The sequence below is a fragment of the Suncus etruscus genome, chromosome 6 (assembly GCF_024139225.1).
Source record: "Suncus etruscus isolate mSunEtr1 chromosome 6, mSunEtr1.pri.cur, whole genome shotgun sequence".
Lineage (NCBI taxonomy): Eukaryota > Metazoa > Chordata > Mammalia > Eulipotyphla > Soricidae > Suncus > Suncus etruscus.
In genome coordinates this window covers 5,348,679-5,363,469 of record NC_064853.1, presented here as the reverse complement: position 1 = coordinate 5,363,469, position 14,791 = coordinate 5,348,679, and the positions used below count along the sequence as shown (strand labels likewise).

General features: G+C 49.7%; 2 protein-coding genes across 10 annotated transcripts in view; one reads left to right on the top strand and one right to left on the bottom strand.

Annotated features, from left to right (window-relative positions):
* The window catches only part of UBE4B (ubiquitination factor E4B), a 99,110-nt gene extending 91,305 nt beyond the window's left edge, over positions 1–7,805 (bottom strand). For both annotated transcript variants that reach the window (XM_049775281.1, XM_049775280.1), the window contains exon 1: positions 7,504–7,805. In XM_049775281.1, coding sequence (XP_049631238.1) covers positions 7,504–7,527 — 24 coding nt within the window. In that variant the 5' untranslated portion in view covers positions 7,528–7,805. The remainder of the gene's footprint in view (positions 1–7,503) is intronic.
* The window catches only part of CLSTN1 (calsyntenin 1), an 833,174-nt gene that overhangs the window by 613,695 nt on the left and 204,688 nt on the right, over positions 1–14,791 (top strand). The gene's annotated exons all lie outside the window — the stretch shown is intronic.

The window sequence follows — 14,791 nt, the reverse complement described above, 5'->3', positions numbered from 1 at the left end:
ATCCCTGGGCAGCACCAGGAGTGAACCCTGAGTGCAGAGCCAAAAGTCAGTCCTCAGAGAGATAGCACAGCGGCGTTTGCCTTGCAAATAGCAGATTCAGGACCAAAGGTAGTTGGTTCGAATCCCAATGTCCCACATGGTCCCCCGTGCCTGCCAGGAGCTATTTCTGAGCAGACAGCCAGGAGTAACCCCTGAGCACCACCGGGTGTGACCCAAAAACAAAAAAAAAAAAAAATCTACGTTTCAGGGGCCCGGAGAGATAGCACAGCGGCGTTTGCCTTGCAAGCAGCCGATCCAGGACCAAAGGTGGTTGGTTCGAATCCCGGTGTCCCATATGGTCCCCCCCACCCCCCACCTCCCGTGCCTGCCAGGAGCTATTTCTGAGCAGACAGCCAGGAGTAACCCCTGAGCGCAGCCGAGTGTGTCCCAAAAACCAATTAAAAAAAAAATCTGCGTTTTATTAAATCAAGAGAAACAGTTCATTGCATACAATCACTGTGTCCTCTGGCTTTCCACTCAGCACCCCAGAAGCATTACTGCTTTCACCCCCCACTCCAAGATCTTGGTCCAGCTTCAGTTGTCACATACTGCGACTTCTTTTAGGACATTGTGAAAAAGTACTTGTTGCCAGTCCGCCCCTGGCCTTAGGCTGAGAGGCCCCACACTGGCCCAGCCCCATAGCCCCATCCCTGAAAAGGTACTCATTTGGCATGTTCCATTTAGTGTGTCTAAGACAAATATGTGCTTGTGTCTAGTGCAAAGCGACATGTTTGGGGCCAGAGCGGTGGACAAGCTGTAAGGCGTCTGCCTTGCCCAGGCTAGCCTAGAATGGACTGCGGTTTGATCCCTTGGCATCCCATATGGTCAGCCAAGCCAGGAGCAATTTCTGAGCGCATAGCCAGTAGTAACCCCTGAGCATCACCGGGTGTGGCCCCAAAACAAACAAACAAAAGCAACATGTTTGGAGACATAAATGAACAGAAAAGGGGAGGCTCCAGTTAGGTAGTCCCACTAATGTCTACAGAGATTAGCAAAGCTAGGCGTGGCTTTGCCACATCCTCTCCAGGGCCTCACAAAGAAAAGTGCAAACTTGGGAGTTTCCCATAAAGTTCTTGGCTGCTCCCAGGCTGCAAAGCCATTGGCTCCAGCCCAGGCCCACCAGAGGTTCTTCACTGGCCCTGTCCCCTGTGCTAGGCGACTGCGAGATCACCAGTCCACCACCCTCCTTCCAGGCTTCTTCAAGGTACATGCCAGTCTCCACTGACTGTAAGCATCCTCCCCTAATCACTGAGCAACCTGTCAAGAAAAAGGCCTGTCTGCTCCTAGCTGACCCACACACTGCTGGAGATATAAAGCATCGTTAGCAAGAAAAATAGGAAATGGGCCTGAGAGATAGCTCAGTGGGTAGGACGCTTGCCTTGCATGCACCCAACCAGGCTCGTTCCCTGCAACCACATATGGTCCCTGAGCACTGCTAGAAATGGTTTCTGGGGGCCGGGAAGGTGGTGCTAGAGGTAAGGTGTCTGCCTGGCAAGCGCTAACATAGGACGGACCACGATTCGAACCCCCGGGGTCCCATATGGTCCCCCCAAGCCAGGAGCGATTTCTGAGTGCATAGCCAGGAGTAACCCCTGAGCGTCAAGTGGGTATGGCCCAAAAACCAAAAAAAAAAAAAAAAAAAAAAAGAAATGGTTTCTGGGTGCAGAGCCAGGAGTAAACCCAGAGCATAACTGGGTATGGACCAAAAACAAAATAAAACAAAGAAGGGCCCAGAGAGATAGCACAGCAGCGTTTGCCTTGCAAGCAGCCAATCCAGGACCAAAGGTGGTTGAATCCCTGTGTCCCATATGGTCCCCCGTGCCTGCCAGGAGCTATTTCTGAGCAGACAGCCAGGAGTAACCCCTGAGCACTGCCGGATGTGGCCCAAAAACCAAAAAAAAATAAAAATAAAAATAAATAAATAAAAAATAAATAAATAAAACAAAGAAGGCCCGGAGAGATAGCACAGCGGCGTTTGCCTTGCAAGCAGCCGATCCAGGACCAAAGGTGGTTGGTCCCAATAAATAAATAAATAAATAAATAAATAAATAAATAAATAAGAATAAAAATAAAACAAAGAAAGTTTAAAAAAGAATTTTTTTTTTTTTTTGGATTTTGGGCCACACCCGGCGTTGCTCAGGGGTTACTCCTGGCTATCTGCTCAGAAATAGCTCCTGGCAGGCACGGGGGACCCTATGGGACATCGTGATTTGAACCAACCACCTTTGGTCCTGTGCTATCTCTCCGGGTCCAAAAAGAATTTTTTTTTTTTGGTTTGAAAGTTTAAAAAAATGAAATGAGAATAATACACCAGGTAGGATGCATGCCTTGCACAAAGCTAACCCAGGTTCAATCTGAGAACCATGAACTCAGCCAGGAGTGACCCCCTGCACAGAGCCTGGAGCAAGCCCAGGGAGGGAGGGAGGGAGGGAAGTAGAAGGGAAGGAAGGAAGGAAGGAAGGAAGGAAGGAAGGAAGGAAGGAAGGAAGGAAGGAAGGAAGGAAGGAAGGAAGGAAGGAAGGAAGGAAGGAAGGAAGGAAGGAAGGAAGGAAGGAAGGAAGGAAACTCGCCTCTGCAGGAACCCTGGGAATACGCAGGGCACTTATATAGAAGCTGTGAATTTACTGCTAGTTGTTAAACAATAAACCGCACGTGGTGTTTTCAGAGCCAGAGTTTCAATTCCAACTCCGACACTTCCCAGCCAGGTCTCTGTGGCCCGGTTGCCCAACCTGCAGGTCAGCAGCCTCCTGTCAAACAAGGCAAAAGGAGCAGTGTGACCACAACATCGCATCTCAGCATCTCGGGGCTGAGACACTGGCTCCCAGGTTCCATCCCTGGCATTGGCATCCAGCAAGCTTCCAAACACTACCAGGAACGATCGCTGAGTGCAGAACCAAGAGTAATAAAGCCCTGAGCACAGGTGGTGTGGCTGAGCAGCTCAGAACAAACGAGCAAAACAAATCAAAACCACACTAAGGTAAGTAAATGACACACTTCCCTAGGGTCAGAGAGATCGTACAGAATCAAGCTCTTTCCTGTTGTGCCTACAGCCCCAGATTGGTGGAGCCTATCTCCAGCATCACAATTCGATCCCCAGCGTCACCAGTAGTAGTAATTCCTAAGCATTGCTGGGTGCGGCCCAAAGCCCAAATAAATTAAATTGAATGCCTGCCTCAGGCCCGCATCACTAGGACACGAGTCACAGCAGAGGTGGCAGAGCATGCAGCTGATGTAGCCTTGGCACACAGGGCCCGAAGAATGGACTTAGTCACAGGAAGTCACGGGCCACTCTGTGGAGCAACGAACTCACTGTAATGAGCTCAAGCCACCTTCTCAGCCTCCCCATGCCTGTGGGCCACTACCTGTCCTGCACCCTGGTCCACACACCATCAGATTTCACCCAAGGGGTAGGCCAATGGTTTTTAACCTGTCTACACTCGCAGACCAACTCCTGTCCACAGACTGGTGGCTGAAGAATGCTGAGCTTTGTAAACAAACAACATGAAATTAAAGATATGGGGGGGGGGGGGCTGGAGTAATTGCACAGCCAGAGCGTGTTTGCCTTGCAGGTGGCCGATCCAGGACAGACCCAGGTTTGATTCCCGGCAACCTATGGTCCCCCGAGCCTGACACGAGCAATTTCTGAACGCAGAGCCTGCCAGGAGCGATTTCTGAGCTCAGAGCCAGGAGTAACCCCTGCATGCTGTCAGTTGTGGCCAAAAAATAAACAATAAATAAAAACATGCTCTGTGTAAAAAGCATGGGCATAAGACTACAAGGTGTGGGCTTCAGTAACAGCATAGTGGTGAAGCATTTGCCTTGTATGAGGCTGACCCAGGTACAATCCCCGGCATCTCATATGGTCCTTGGGCCTGCCAGGAATGATTCTTGGGCACCACTGGGTATGTGAACCAAAAAAGAAAACAAAAAAGGTGTGGGGCAAAAGAGATAATGCAGTAGGTAGGGTTTGACCCCCAGCATCCCATATGATTCCCCAAGTACTGCCAGGAGAAATTCCAGAGTGCAGAGTCAGGAGTAAGCCCTGAGCAATACCAGGTGTGGCCCCAAACCAACAACAAAATTAAAATGCCCAGAGTAAAAATTCTTCTGGGTGCTGGAGAGAGAGATACAGCATAGCAGGTAAAGCACTTGCACAACAAATGGTCAAGTTGGGTTTGACTAATTCTACCTCGCAAGGTCCGGTGGCTCCCACCCTCAGACCCCATCGTTCCCAGGAGTGATCCATGAACCCAGGGTCCTTCAGCATCTTTTGGTACAAACAGTTCCCCAAAACTATTCTTTCTCAAGTTGCAAGCCTAGTAATTCTGATGTCAATTTTGCAAGGGCGGGATCCTCATTCTGCTTCGGCCAGTTCAAGATTCCTGGTGAGAAGCCTCTAAGGGCTGAAAGCAGAAATTTCACATGCTGGAGCTCTGGGTTCAATCTCTGGCACCTCTCAGTTCTCCAGCAAGCACACATGGATGCACACATGCACGCACCCACCACCACACACACACACACACACACACACACACACACACACACACACACACACACACAGTGTAAACTCAGCCTTCTCTCCTCTGCTGACAGGGTCCTGCTTCACCTGTTCACCCTGAGATGTTTGCGTTCTCAGTAACACAAATGTATTTTTGCCTAACCAGAGGAACATCACCTCCTGCAGTGTGACCCAAGCTTCAACCACTAGAATAACAAGACATAGGCGAAGGCTTGGAGGCAGAGCAGTATTCTAGGTAAGGCTCATGTGCACCAGACTCACCACCCCTATGTCCTCACCAAGCCTGCCAGGAGTCATCCCAGAGCACTGCCAGGTGTGGGCCAGAAAAAAAAACAAAAATGGCAAAGGCTTTGGAATAGTCTCTGTTGAGATATTTATTTTGGGGTCACACCTGACATTGCTCACCACTTCCTGAGGTCTCACCACTCAGGAATCGTGCCTGGCAGGCTAGGAGAACCAGAGGGATGCTGAAGATCAAATCTGGTTAGCTGTGTGCAAGTGCCCTACATGCTGTGCTATCACTCCAGCCCTTTATCTGCTGGTTTTTAATTCCAGAATTAAAAAAAACTGATTCTAAACAAAGCTTTTATTTAGAAATGTGTTCCAGGGGCCAGAGCATAGCACAGAGATAAGGTGTTTCCCTTGCGGACGGCCAACACAGGACGGACCCTGGTTCGAATCCCAGCATCCCATATGGTCCTCCGAGCCTGCCAAGTGCGACTTCTGAGTACAAAGCCAGGAATAACCCCTGGGAGCCGCCAGATGTGACCCAAAAACAAAAACAAATTATATATGTGTGTGTGTGTGTGTGTGTGTGTGTGTGTGTTCCATTAACTGCTGAGAGAAAACTGACCCAATACTGAGATGTCCTTTTGTGTTCACGTCAACTAATTTCTTGAACATCGTATCCTATTGATCTGACGCTGGTGAATTTAATTTTCTGGGCCCGGAGAGATAGCACAGCGGCGTTTGCCTTGCAAGCAGCCGATCCAGGACCAAAGGTGGTTGGTTCGAATCCCGGTGTCCCATATGGTCCCCCGTGCCTGCCAGGAGCTATTTCTGACCAGACAGCCAGGAGTAACCCTTAAGCAGCGCTGGATGTGGCCCCAAAAAAAAAAAAAAAAAAAAAAATTTAATTTTCTACAGTTTTGACAGTGTCGACCAGGAAAAACGTTCCTTCTGGCACCTCCACAATTTGTTCCTGATATGGTCACCCAAAAAAGTTCTACTTCCTTCAAGGACCAGGTAAAGCAAAGAGTCACAATTCGGATTATACAACATCTTTAACAGAGTTATATGCATTGCTGGTTTTACACAATTTCACGGTGTACGCGAGTGCAGCAGATAGGGCATTTACCTCGAACACAGTCAACTCTGAGTTCAGAGCCAGAAGTAGCACCACCAGGTGTGGCCCCAAAAACCAATCAACAAAGGAAAACCTCTCAATCAAGAGCAATTCATAATCAGTCAACAAGTAAGTCATTTCTGGGAGGTAAGGACTACAAAAATACTTTCCCACCTCAAGAGAAAGGACCCAACGGAAGTAAAAGAAAATGGTGATGGGGGGGGGGGGGGCGCAACACTTCTGAAAACCACAGAAAACAAAGTGTCTCCAAGGGATGCCCAGATACTTTCAACCTGAAAACAAAAAACTGTTTCATATTCTTTGACTTAAATCACACGCTGGATGCATTTGCAGAAACAAAATCAGAAAGACCGAATGGATCAGGATTTTGCAAAAACCGACTCACAAAATTATGCTGCTCCTCTCAGAAATGACCCTTCACCCACCACTTACATGACCCGTCCCTGGGGAAATCTTAGTCCCTAAATCAACATCGGAACTACTCTAGAGCTAAGAGTGAAGCCTTCTAAGTTTTGTTGTCCAGCAACCTGAAAGAAGTTTCTATGACCCAGTGAAAGAAATGAGGCGGTAACTTGTAGAGGAGAAGAGGGGAAGTGGGGTGGCGGGGGAATACTGATTGGAAGCCCCCAATTTGTACAAAGGAAGAGAAAAAGTCAGTGGAATCACTAGACATTCCTCCTATACCCCAATACTCTAGCTGCCATAGATACACTTTAATAATCCTATTAACCAATCTTTCAAAGGCTCAGGAGAACTGCGTGGCCCCTTTCACAACAGAAAGGGAAGGGGAGGAGTTGTTTACAAAGTCACTTGCTTCCAGTTCAGGGTCTCCTTCACGCAACAGGAACTGGGGAGGATGAAAAATAAAAAATAAAAAAAGGGGGGGAAAGAGAATTTAAGTGGACCAAACTTGAGAAGATACGTGTTTTTTGCTAAAAAAAAAAAAAATCGAATCTGCCTTGCACACAAACGTAAAGGGAAAAACCCCTAAACACCAACAGACGTCCAGACATGCTTGGAATTTCAAATGCTTCCTCTGTTAAGACACAGCCACACACCTAATTCCACACCTAACTCCCGTGCAGAAAGAATCTCCCCTTCCTCAAATCTCTGCAGTGAGGCGCGTGCAGAGTCGAGCAAGCGCTCACACACATTTATTTCACTGGAGGTAAAAATAAATAGATCAATCAATAAAATAAATCCTGGCACCTCTTGGCTAAAATTCAGCCGAGGGGGCAAAAAAAGGAAAGAACGCCTCGAGGCTGCCCTCCTCCTCCTCCTCTGCAGCCCGAGAAGCCGCGAAAGGAGGCAACATCAGATGGGGAGTTAGTTGGGCAAGAAGAGAACACAGGCGATATGACCACAGGGATGGATCCTCTGATTCTTGGCGGGGTGAGGGAGAAATATCATCTGCGTCCCTTGCCCGCTGGGAGCCAAAAAAAAGGCCAGGCAGGATGGGCATCACCACCACCACACTGGTGCCAGCCATCTCGGGCCCTTGACCCAAAGCGCCCCAAGAGCTGCCAACGAGTCATCATCACCCCCAGCAGCAAGGGGCCTGCCTCGCCTGTTCACCTACCTCATCAGCGCTCAGCTCCTCCATCGCTTTCCTCTTAATGGTGAAAGGCGTTCGGAGGTGGGGAAGAGAATCCTTCAGAGTTCAGATCTCTGAACACCAGGGCGGGAGCGAGAGAGAGAGAGAGAGGAAGGGAGACTGGAAATGGGGGGTGTCCTAGAGGGCGGTGCGGTGTGGGCCCCCTGAATGGGGAGTTTTCAGAATTGCATAGTCAGGGGTTACCCCCAAAAGAGAAATAAAATAAAAGACGAAGCAGAACACGAGGAGGTCGTGAAGTGCCAGGGCTTCTCTGTGCTCAATGCCAACAGGCCCTGAGCCTCCCGCAAGAGCAGCAGCAGCAGCAGCAGCAGCAGCAGGTCGTGCCCCGAGCAGATGCTGATGGGCCGGGATGTGATGAGGGGGCGCCTCTCGGTCGCCTCCTGGGCCCGCTTCACCCACGCTGAGGCGATCTCGGGCTCCTCCAGCTCGAGCTCTCGGTGCCCCGAGACGGCCGGGCCCAAGCAGGAGCGCTGGGCCGGTTCCTGGGGCTCCTGGGCGGGAACGCAGGGCGGGCTGCACGGCGGAGGCCCGGCGCGGAGCCCACCGCACAAGCCCCTCCCCGGCCGCAGCAGGCCGGCCACGCCCCGCCTCCACGCCGGAGCCCGGGCCGAGGGGCTTTGGGGGAGCGGGGACAGGACGGCGCCGCACCCCCGGCGACGCTCGGGCTGGACGCGGAGCTCCTCCTTGCGCCCTCCGCCGCCCCGGCGCGTTAGCCCTCGCCCCGCCAAGGATTATTCATCAAAACAACAGCGCGGCCATCTTGAAGGGACGGATCACGTGATCCCGCCGGGGAGGCGGGGCTTCCGGCCCCCGCGGCCAGCGGCGGCCAATGGAGTGTCGACGCTCGCCTCCAGGGTCCCGCCCACCCGCCGCGTCGCTGACGTTCGCTGACGTCCCCGACGTCGTCGCTGGGCCCCGCCCCTTTTCCTTCCTAGCACTCCGCGCCGCGCGGCGCCTCCGAGGGGCGGGGCGAGAGGGGCGTGGCGAGCGTTGCCGTGGCGACGGAGCGGGGGCGGCGGGGAGGGGAAGGAAGAGAAGGGAAAGGAAGGGAAGGGAGGATGCATGATGCTTGCTTGTTCTTCCCCCCCAACACATACATACATTCTTGCATATACACTCACATACACACACACATATGCACCCCCGAAGGCCCAGGCCTTCTTTAGCTACTTGACCCCCTTCAAAAGCTTGCAACTGCAGCTCCCCAATTCTCCCAACTGCTGACACACACACACATGCACATGAGCCCTGCAAAGGGATAGTCCCTTGGCCTCTGCGTCATGCGGTGCCTTTTTAATTGTGCAAAAGTGACATGGACCATCTGAGGGCCCCAAGGATGTAGAACATCGGGGAGGGCACTGACCTTGCAGGCCCGATTCCAGCCCTTGCACCCCAGATGGTTCCTCCCCCAGCACCACACACACACACACACACACACACACACACGCACACACACACACACACACACACACACACACGAGAGCCAAGCCCGGAGGGAGTAGGCCCAGAGACCTGCTGGCTGTGTCCCAAAAATACAAAAACGACAAACAAAAAAAGTGAGGGTGAAACTTTCATGAAGAGTCTCAGGGACACCCCTAAAAACTTTGAGGTGCGTACACAAGCAGATAGAAGAAAGGGGACCTCGTCCAGATCAGAAAACAGCTCCTGTTGTCTTAAGATCTAATTTGCAGAAAACTTCCTTTTTTCTTTTTCTTCTTCCCCCCATTCCCCCACCTAGGCCTTTCCAGCCTTGCCTGGAGCCACCAGCACAGCAAACACCAGGCTGGGTTCAAACATGCCATGCAGTGCCCACACGCTGCAGCCTAGAAGCTATTTCCCTTCATTTTTCCTTTGAGGCCCCTGAGTTATTCTTGAGTGTTTGGGGACCACACTCAGGGGTCTCCTGGCTGGGTGCGCAGGACTCCTAAGTGAAGTAGCCTCATGGCACTGTGGTTTTGCTCACCGCAGTTTTGCTTTTTGTAGGGATTTAGTAAATCCCTACAGAAAAGCTCTTTGCAAGCTGCAAAGTGGCATTCCATAAGAGAAGTTTTAATTTCATCTCCACTCAAGGGTTAAACTCATTTTCTTGGGGCTAGAGAGATTACATAGTGAGAGTTCTTCTGGAGAGAGAGTACAACTTGTTTTGTACGTGGCTGACACCCCATATAGGCCTTTGAATGCAGCTTGGAGTAATTTCTGAGTGCAGAGCCAGGAGTAACCCCAGAACATCACAGGGTGTGGCTCCCCCAGAAATTTACTTTTAATTATTTTATTCTGTGCAAAAGACGTTTAAGATCTACATGCAGCAAATTCTTTACCAAGCATATAATATGCTGTTAATTGTGGGCCCCATGCCAGGCACTCTATCCCCAGGACCTAATTCTCTAACAACTGCAAGTTTGGTTTTTGTTTGGGGGCCACACCTAAAGAGTGCTCAAGGGCTCTTGGCTCTGCACTCAGAGATCAATCCTGCTACTGCTCATGGATCATATGTGGAACTGGGGACTGAACCAGGATAACCCACATGCAAATCAAGCTTCTTAACCCCTGTAAAATATCTCTGCCACATGCCACCACCAATTTAGGCGCCACAATTGGTGAGGATCAGAAGTAACTTCTGGAGGTACTGGGGGACATTATGGAATGTTGGGGACTAAACCTGGGTCAACTATTTGCAAGGTAAATGCCCTACCTGCTACACTATCACTCTGGCCCATCTACTTGATATTGTTTTTGTTTTATTTTGTTTTAGGGCCATACCCAGTGGCCAGGACTTAACTTCTGGCTCTCCACTCAGGGATCACTCCTGACAGTTCTCAGGGGACCAGATGTGATGCCAGTGATCAATCTAAGGTCATCTGCACAGTCAAGTGCTCTCCTCCAGCTGTGTTATGTCTCTGGCCCCAACACCCCAACAACTATAAGGTAGAACCTTTTGAACCTTCATTCATTCTCCTCCTCCCCTCAACCAATATATTCCCTGAAGCATAGAAAGACATTGAAACAGACAAATTGGGACCGGAGAGATAGCATGGAGGTAAGGCGTTTGCCTTTCATGCAGGAGGTCATCGGTTCGAATCCCGGCACCCCATATGGTCCCCTGTGCCTGCCAGGAGCAATTTCTGAGCCTGAAGCCAGAAATAACCCCTGAGCACTGCCGGGTGTGACCCAAAAACACACACACACACACACACACACACACACACACACACACAAAAGAAACAGACAAATTACACCAACTGGATAAAAATCACCGTATTCGGAAAGCTCAGGTTTTTTTGTTTTTGTTTTTTTTTTTTTTTTTTTTTGGTCACACCCGGCAGTGCTCAGGGGTTACTCCTGGCTGTCTGCTCAGAAATAGCTCCTGGCAGGCACGGGGGACCATATGGGACACCGGGATTCGAACCAACCACCTTTGGTCCTGGATCGGCTGCTTGCAAGGCAAACGCCGCTGTGCTATCTCTCCGGGCCCGAAAGCTCAGGTTTTGCCACATAAAAATGAATGGACTGTAGTATTAAGTGGTTTACCAAACTAAGGATTGCATTTGAGAATTAAAAGAGTTACAATTTTTTTGGCTATATGCTTAAAATAGTAACACAAAAACTAGATATGTCAGGAATTTTGGGGTAAAATTAGATCGCTGCAGGCTTTGCACACTGTCTGCTCTCCAGGAAAGGAATCTTGTAGAAGTCAGAATTTGGACTCCTGGCCATATTATTCATACATTCAATAAAGCAAAAAAAATCATGATTATCATATACTTCATAGACCCTACAATACACTGATTTAAAGTGGGCATTAAGGGTCCTGAGCAATAGCACAACAGGAATGGCATTTGCCTTTCTAAGCAACCAACCCAGTTCGATCCCCAGCATCCCATAAGGTCCCTTGAGTCTGCCAGGAGTAATATCTGAGCAGAGCCAGACCTCTGAGCATTGCCAGATGTGAATGAAAACAAAAGTATGCAATAAAGAGCTAAAGAGATAATTGTTGGTAGGATGCTTGCCTGGCATGCAGCCAACCCAGATTTGATCCCCAGAACCCCTATTGTACCCTCCCCTGATCCTAACCCACTAGGAATGACTCCTGAGTACAGAGCCAGTATAAAGCTCTAAACATCACCAAAATGTGGCACCAAGAGGCTGGAGAAATAGCATGGAGGTAAGGTGTTTGCTTTGCATGCAGAAGGATGGTGGTTCGAATCCTGGCATCCCATATGGTCCCCCGAGCCTGCCAGGAGTGATTTCTGTGCGTAGAGCCAGGAGTAATGCCTGAGCGCTGCCGGTGTAACCCCCAACAAAACAAAACAAAATGTGTCCCCAAAATTAAATGAATAAAGTGTTTCATGAGGCTGGAGAGATAGTACAATAGGGTTCAAAGTTGTCTTGCATATGGCTAACACTGGTCAATCCCTAGCTCTATATATGATCCCCAAGGAGCACCTCAAATGATCCTTGAGCATAGAGCCATGAGTTAGCTCTGGGCACTGCCAGGAGTGGCCTAAAAACCCAAAATAACATAAGCAACGACTTTAGCATTTTCATGCAATTATTTAATCCCTCACCATTGATTTCTTTTTTTTGTTTGTTTTTGTTTTTGGGCCACACCTGGTGTGCTCAGGGGTTACTCCTGGCTGTCTGCTCAGAAATAGCTCCTGGCAGGCACGGGGACCATATGGGACACCGGGATTCGAACCACCCACCTTTGGTCCTGGATCAGCTGCTTGCAAGGCAAACACTGCTGTGCTATCTCTCCGGGCCCTCACCATTGATTTCTAAAGAAACAAACCTTCTGCTTATTATAGTCACTCCATAGTCACCCCCAAACCTTCCTTTGGGCAACCACAGATCTACTTCAGGTCTCTGGACTGGCAGGACCTCACATTCCTGTCAACAGAGTCAACAGAATCCCACACTAGATAGGTATATAACTTTGGTACCTTTACTTAGAAATTCTTCTACAGGTTTCCCTGAGCTGGGGTATAGCAGTGCTATGTTTCGAGAACTCAAGGTATTGTGTTTTTTTTGTTTGTTTGTTTGGGTTTTTTGTTTTGTTTTGTTTGGTGTTTGGGCCACACCTGGCAGTGCTCAGGGGTTACTCCTGGCTATCTGCTCAGAAATAGCTCCTGGCAGGCACGGGGGACCATATAGGACACCGGGATTCTAACCACCCACCTTTGGTCCTGGATTGGCTGCTTGCAAGGCAAATGCCACTGTGCTATCTCTCCAGGCCCTTAAGGTATTGTCTTAAATAAATTAATGAGTCCTAGAGTTGGTGTGGCAAATGGTGAGGCCTTTCTGGACACAACCGAGCTCCCACAACCCCTGTGGTCTGGCAGGTCTGAAGGTTGCAGGGTGAGAGTGGAGAGATTCCCAAAGCAGTCAGATGAAGTCAGATGAAGTTCCAGAAGTCAGCAGCTTTATTTCACAGTCCCTACTGCCATGCACACCTCCTCACATGGCCTCCATACTAAGCCTTTTCCTAGCAGCTACTTTTCTACTCCTTCTGGCTCTGTCTTGGCCTGTCTCCCTTTCAGCTGCTTTTTCCAGGCTTCCTAGCTGGCATCCAGGCTGACTAACTCTCTTTGCTGCTGCTCCTGCTGCTCCTTCTTTGATGATGCTCAATTGCTCATGCTGAATCTGATGATGCCTCTCCTCCTCTTCTCTCTCCAACTCTCCTTCTTATCCCCTATCTCTCCTCCATGCAGACTCCTCTACCCGCCCATTGGGCAGTTCTGATCATTCAGGTGGATTCAATAAGAAGTTGGTGGAGGAGATACCCATAGGTATTTTTGCAATTGTTGTTTTGTTTGCTTGTTTTGGGACTACACCCTAAGGCACTCAGGGCTAACTCCTAGCTCTGCACTCAGTAATCACTCCTGGTGGGTTCAGGGAACCCTCTGGGATGCTAAGGATTGAACCCAGGTTGATCACCTGCAAGGCAAGTGCCTTCCTCCTCCTCCCCCCACCCTCCCACCCCCACCCCCCGCCGGACTCAGACACTTCAAATCCTCAGATTACTGTAAGGCAGACTACACCATGTTTTATGTTTTGTTTAGCTGCTTATCGGTGACTGGTTATCTGCATTATATACACTGCTAGGCTGTTAGGCCTTAGGCTGCTGCAAGTATTGCTCAGCTGGAGTTTAATAGAGAGAAAGACAATTCTATCCATTTCACAAAGTACCCGATGTACACTCGCTACATTTTATGTCCAATTTTTTTTTGTTTGGGGGCCACACCTGGCAGCGCTCAGGGATTACTTCTGGCTCTGCGCTCAGAAACCGCTCCTGGCTGGCTTGGACCATAGGGATGCCAGGATTCGAACCACCATCCGTCCTACGTCGGCTGCATGCTACCTTACCACTTTACTATCTCTCTGGCCCTCAACTATCAATTTTTTAACTCTATAGCTCATGGTGATTTAATTTTTGTTGATGTTGTTGTTGTTTCGGCCACACCTGGTGGAGCTCAGTGATTACTCATGGCTCTGTGCTCAGAAATTGCCCCCGGCAGGCTCAAAGGACCCTATGGGATGCTGGAGATCGAATCCTAGTCACCCTCATACAAGGCAAATGCCTTCTCTGCTGTGCTATCACTTCAGTCCCTCGATCTTAAATTTTCTTTTTTTTTTTTTTTTTTTTGGGCCACACCCGGCATTGCTCAGGGGTTACTCCTGGCTGTCTGCTCAGAAATAGCTCCTGGCAGGCACGGGGGACCATATGGGACACCGGGATTCGAACCAACCACCTTTGGTCCTGGATTGGCTGCTTGCAAGGCAAACACTGCTGTGCTATCTCTCCGGGCCCTTAAATTTTCTTTTTTTTTTTTTTTTTTTTTTGGTTTTTGGGCCACACCCGGTAACGCTCAGGGGTTACTCCTGGCTATGCGCTCAGAAGTTGCTCCTGGCTTGGGGGACCATATGGGACACCGGGGGATCGAACCGCGGTCCGTCCAAGGCTACCGCAAGCAAGGCAGGCGCACCTTACCTTTAGCGCCACCGCCCGGCCCCTTAAATTTTCTTAATAGCATTACTTGGGGTTTTGGGGCAGGTCTGATGTGAATCTCTCAGAATGCTAAGGTCATGTTTGATGTTGCTTAGAACAAACAGCTCATGAGAGGATTAAGTGATTGTTTGTGGAGGAAATTACAGCCACAGAGATAGTACCAGAAGGTCAAATATTTGCCTTGTATACCATTACCCCAGGTCCCATCCCTGGCACCACAGGGATCCCTGAAGGATGGGGGACAAA